Source organism: Lynx canadensis, chromosome F2, assembly GCF_007474595.2.
Source record: "Lynx canadensis isolate LIC74 chromosome F2, mLynCan4.pri.v2, whole genome shotgun sequence".
Lineage (NCBI taxonomy): Eukaryota > Metazoa > Chordata > Mammalia > Carnivora > Felidae > Lynx > Lynx canadensis.
In genome coordinates, this window is record NC_044320.2 from 9,339,696 (window position 1) to 9,345,695 (window position 6,000).

Consider the following 6,000-nt stretch of genomic DNA (forward strand, 5'->3'; position numbering starts at 1 on the left):
TGGGGCTCCTGGCCTTATGGACTCACTGTTTATTACCCGGAGACTCACGACCGATTCAAGTCCTGCGTGCAAATTACTCCTCACAACATCTGAAGTGGGTGAGCCGCGGAGAACTGCATCTGGGCTGAGTTCACTCTTTATTACGAAGATCCAGACTTTATGGCCCGAGAGATACATGCCTGGAAGTGAGAGACGCTGCTTCTCCTCAAAGTCAACATAATTATAACAGTTGAGTTTCGCTGTTTACTTGATTAAGCCATAGATATGGCAGCCTTTTAAACAAGAGCACAGTAATTAAAAAGCAGAGCCATATTTAATAATGACTGTAATGTAGGTCTTCAAAAACTAGAATTTCCTACAGAGTTTACAGTGTACTATCTGGGTCTTCGGAAAATTTACACTTTATACTCTTCGTATACATGATACTTTCCTTCAGCGGGTCCGTGTGCATTAGTCAAAATTTTGAGAAGAATTGAAACCTCAAGTGCCTTCAAGGGCTAAGTGGCTGACAGAAAGGAGGGGGGATGGGCCGTAAGAACAACAGAGGGTTCACACTTCCCAGAGAAAGTCGGACCCCCCCCCCTCCTCCCAATACCTTGTGTCTGTTGCCTAAATTTGGTCTGAGGACATCAGTGTGGGGCTCCCGGATGAGACCGACTGTGATTGTCTTTGGGTCAGAGACAGTTTCTGATTTAATTTCATGATTGCACCGTAGTAGAGTATTTTTTTTCGTTATTTAACAAGTATTCACAAATGCTATATGCCAAAGATGAAAAAGACAATATAATTGCTTCAAGAATGCTGGTTCTAATGGGGAGAACAGATCAGTAATGAGACGATTACATGATAATGTGATAAATGTTCTATTCGAGCTCTCTGCTGCACTGTTAGATGTCACCAGGAAACGTCCTATTTGCACAGACCATGGGATTTCTGGTGTCTAGAATCTGGGAGGCACTTAATATATTCCGCTGAATGCCTGGCCGGGTGACCAGGGCAGTGATTCCAAAATAATTTGACTGATTATCAGTATCCCTGGGGGATGGGGGGGGGGCTTTATATAAATGCAAAGTACCGGGCCCCATCCCAGGCCTACAGATCAAAATGGACAGGGCGGCAGCCCAATGACCCGTATTATCTAGAATTTTCTAATGACGGCAATACGGGAATCTTTCTTGTTCTGTTTCCACATAGCCATTGCCGAAAGAACTGGGTGCCGACAGCAGGGGTGGGATCTTGTGGGGGAAACTGGTGGGCGGAGATTTCTAGGCACCTGAACTTATACAAACGCCCTGCAAAAGCACACAGGTTGGATTGTCTGCATCACCAGGAGGCTGATTAGCTACACTGAGCCTACATAAGACCTGCCTACAGGGATTCTACTGTTGACCCAGGCTGCGGGGTTTGCCTGCTGTAGCATCATTTAAGGATTCTCAGGTGCAGGGCACCTGGCTGGCTCAGTCAGTAGAGCACGCATTGCTTGATCATAGGGTTGTAAGTTCGAGCCCCACGTTGGGTGTAGGGATTACTTAAAAATCTTGAAAAAAAATAAAGATTCTCAGGCGAACAGAGCCTCTCAGCCCAGCCGACCTCCCCTCCAGCTGCCCATGCATCAGCACTTTACTTCTCCACAGGTCAGACTCTTGCTTCCACATGGTTCCGAGCTACTTGAAACCCGGGACGGTCTCTTACTATTGTCTCCATGCTCTAAGGAGAGCACTTGCCCATGTTTGCTGAATGAATGAATGAATGAACGAGTTGAGTCTACTTGAAATTTAATTTAAAATGACATCTCTCAATTTCCTCTTGCCTTTTTTTTTTTTTCTGTTGTAGAGGCAAGCGAATTGAGAAATTAGACATAGATCCTAGCAAGCGTTCCTTCCCTGATGTGGCTAACATAGTTCGAGAGAAAAACCCCACGCCCCGAAGAGTTCGATCTGAACCCAAAATTATACCAAGTGAGGAAGCTCCAGACTTTGAAGATAACCCTGAAGTGCCCCCGTTGATCTGAAACATCAGGCCAGGTGGACGGACCCACCCGATCCCGTTTTCCTCAGTGCACAGTGCGTAGTGTGCCACGTTTGGGGTAAACACAGAGTCATTTATCACCATCACTACTCCAGTGTCTCACTTCTACTTTATGCAGTAATATTCTTACACCAGTTTGACGTTCAAGTGCATACCTTAAAATGCTACAGCTCATTTGCCTATAATAAAATGTTGGCTAGGGCAAACGTTCAGTAAATCATAGAACTCTTACATTAAGACGCTGATTTTTAATCACAGAACTGCTTGCTAATGCAGAGAGACGAAGTCGGAGATAAAAGGACTGATTATTAAATCGGTGCTTCAGCAAATTGGTCAAGCTCAGAAGTTAAAACTGTAATTTCAGATCAAATCGGAATGCGCTAATATGATTTTAGCGGTGTTTCAATTTTCTTCTCGTGATTACTGGTGGTAACGCCTGGGGTGAGGAGGAGGAGAGCTGGCAGGAGTAGGAAGCGAAAGCCGTTAAGGCTGTAGGTACGGGCTTGACATCTGCAAAACGAGAGGGAAGCAGGTGGAAGTCTAGTGGGCTAAATGGAGCCTGGGAAGGCAGCACACAGCTCGGAGAAGACAGGCGCTCTAGTGCAGGATTGTTCACAGGGGACGAGCCCGTTGGGTCAAGACGGTCGAGCCCAGCTACCCCCCCCGCCACACTCAGTCCTTGGCTGGGAGCCACCTGCCCAGAGAGTGGTGGCCGCAGTGGGAAACTTGGGGTGCTCTGCGCACCTCGTGCGGGTTCTCTCTTGGGGACAGCCGAGCAGGGTGCCTCTATCGGCCACAAGAAGGTCACAGCAGCTCTACCAGCCTTGAGGAGGTTGCCATGAGGGCTCATGAGAAAGAGGAAGGTGCTCTTCGGTGCTGGAGGAAAGGAGACCCACCTTACCTAGGGGAAGAGAGTTTAGCAAAGCTGTTGCCCGGGGTAACATGGAAACATTTTGAGTGTACCCACTGCCCTCATAGGTTTAGGGAAGGAGATTTCCATGTAGAATGCCAAAGTCTCCACTAGTGCCTTTAGCCGCAAGGCAAAAGACACAAATAATTCGTCCATTTTTAAGCAGCGTTTAGAGAAAATATAAAGGAACTAAATTGGCTAGGTTCAAAATAAAACTTTCCCCTCCCAGTCTCTCCCCAGCCGAAATACAAACAGCCTCACCCTGACCGTGGACCACATTGCTGTTCTGGGTCTCCAAGGAATTACCATCCGTTCAGAGTTAGTGTCCCACAATGCCTGAAAACTCTGTTTGTCAAGGCACAGTCATCTGGGGTAGGCGCAAGGCCCCTTTGCAGCAGGCCAGGTGGGAGATGCACAGTATAAAATCTGGGCAGCGTGGCAGGGATCGCCAGTGAGATCCAAGCATGAGACAGTGAGCCTTGTGGAATCCTGGGGGAGGAGTGTCCTAAAAACCTAGAACAGCGAGTGCAAGGGCCTGGGGTGGCACGAGGTTTCAGGGATAGCTGAACAAGGCAGAGTATCAGAGAAGGGAGAGCCAATGGGGAGCCGGGCCCGACCATGCTTGACCTAAAAAGACACGCCTACAGCTGGGAAATGCGCACCGCTCCCGAGAGAGCATCTTCGGATTTCATAGTGTTGCGTTTTTGGTCTTTGGCCCAATGTTTCCCTAGACTCATTTCATTTCCGATCTTCAGAGAAATCCTCTCAACTAAGCATTTGCTCATTCTTCGTTCAGTAGTCATATGCCTCCCGTGGACCAAGTGTGGGGAGAACAATGGTGAACCAAAGGAAACAGGCCTTGGGTTTCACTGAGCGTATTTTTCTGTGATGCAGACAAATGTGAATCGATTGCACGAGCAAACTAAGCTAACTCTTCTGAACTCACTCTCGCATTTTGGGACCGAGGCCCCTAAACACCAGGTGGCTTGCCCTAAGATGGCTTAACGGTATGTTAGAATGGGATCGTCTCTAGGTCACTTTGGACTCAGTTTCCCCCTTGAAAGGCTTTTTCCCTCCCCAAGCGAATGGGACTATTCACATGCCGATGTTTTCAAAGAAGATAGACGCAAACCAACTTCGTGAATCTTAAAGCTACTCACTCCCTTGGGAAATATGCAAAGAGGTGTGAGGGTAGAAGGGCTTTGTGGCAGATGATGTCTTTGGGGGTCATGAGCTCTAAGACCCTTGGGCAGGGCCCGTGCCGTGTCCTCACTTGGATCCTGCTGAGTGTGGCTTCCGGGGGACTTTGGGGTGAAGAAGGACGAACACATGTCTTTGGAGAGAGCTGTTACCTTTCTGTGAGCTCTGCCTCCGACTCGGCGTTCCTCCTTTGTAGCCCAAACTTCGTGAGACGACCTTCACAGGATTGCACCGGGGAGCTTTGAAGAGTGTTTCCTGCAGCTGGGGACACGCAGGCTGGTGCCCGACTCGTGCCTGAGCAACCTGAAGCCCACAGTGGGCCGGAGTCCCATCCTGCCGGGAGAATCACCCCTGGGCGCAGAGAAAAGCTGTGCCGCAGGAGCAGGGAATGTGGCCCTCTCCCAAGGCTGGCTGGGGGCAGGACGCCCGAGCCTTTGCTAAGGACCAGATGTGAGGTGTCGTGGGTGCTGTCCATGTGGGCTGCCCCGAGGGGTGAGGAGCCCAGGCAGGAGGCTGGAGGCCTGCTGCTGTGTGCGGGGCCGAGGAAAGAAGCTGGGAGGACTGGCCAGAATCCGGGTCGTAGGAGAAGGGCAACCCGGGAGCCTCTGCAGAGCCCATGAAAAGGCCTCAAGAGGCAGAAACGTCCGCTTCACCTATCCCCTTGGCTGGCAGGGCAGGAAGCCTGACCGAGCCGTGTGACGAGCATCTTACCTGCACCTGGCAGCTCCTGGCCTTGGACTTGAATGGGTAAAGAGAGGAAGTGGCCACCTGGCCACAGAGAGACAGCCAAAGACAGGGACGAGCTGGGGGAATAATGCCTTGACCTTACTTTCCTCCTTCCCTCCAGTCTCTTGCTAGGGTCTCCCACCGGCCAAACACAACCAGAGGCCAGGAGCAAGGGGGCCTGTCAGTGTGGCCCTTAGAGGTTCCGTTCCCAGGGTCCACCCTGTGGTAGAGGGCGGCAGTGAACTGAGCTGACACACTCCCTCTCGCCTCTCTGCCCTCACCCGCCCCTGCCCTCAGGGACTCGGGGATGGAGCAGGAGAGCCAGGAGTCCGGCTGAGAAGCAGGGGAGCAGGGTGAGAGGACGGCCACACGTCCCCTCTTCTTCAGCTGTGGTTTCCAACCTAAGCAGCCGGGGACCCTGGCAGGGGAGGGAGAGGAGTGGAAAACGTTCATGCCAGGTAGGGGACTGTCGTGGGGGACAGTCTCATTACCGAGTAGGGACTGAGTGCCAAAGGGTCATCCGTTCTCCCCGAGCAGGAGGAAACACCCTAGGACCTGCCTGCATGTTCCTCCAGGGCAGGTGAGGGCCGCGGAGGAAGGAAGGAAGGGGAAAGGCAGAGCGGGAGGCGTGAATGTGTTGTTTCGATCACTGCTGCGAGGTGAGGTGAGCATTCAGCGATAGGTTCGTGCGGGTGATGGGTGATGGCCTGCGGTTCCAGGGTGGGTGCTCTGGTTCCCTGCAGATTCTCCCTGTGCCCATTTCTTTTTTTGTAATTTTTTAAATGTTTATTTTTGAGAGAGAGAGAGAGAGAGCGAGAGAGAGACACAGAGCATGAGTGAGGGAGGGGCAGCGAGAGAGGGAGACAGAATCGGAAGCAGGCTCCAGGCTCCGAGCGGTCAGCACAGAGCCCGACGCGGGGCTCGAACCCGTGAACGGTGAGATCATGACCTGAGCCGAAGTCGGACGCCCAACCGACTGAGCCACCCAGGCGCCCTCGGGAAGGCTCATGGCTATGCACCCACATCAGTTTCTGCAGGGCCAGGACGGGCCCCAGGAGAGAGAAAACCTCGCCCCCCCCACCCCACCCAGTGGGGTGCCAGCTTCGGGTCCCGATGCCCAGATGCTCTCCAGTCCA

General features: G+C 51.8%; 1 protein-coding gene across 1 annotated transcript in view; it reads left to right on the forward strand.

Annotated features, from left to right (window-relative positions):
* LRRC6 (leucine rich repeat containing 6) overlaps positions 1-5,411 on the forward strand; it is an 81,376-nt gene extending 75,965 nt beyond the window's left edge. The window contains exon 12 of the mRNA XM_030304392.1: positions 1,834-5,411. Within this exon, the coding sequence (XP_030160252.1) occupies positions 1,834-2,011 (178 nt within the window). The 3' untranslated portion in view covers positions 2,012-5,411. The remainder of the gene's footprint in view (positions 1-1,833) is intronic.
* Positions 5,412-6,000: the final 589 nt, after the last annotated feature.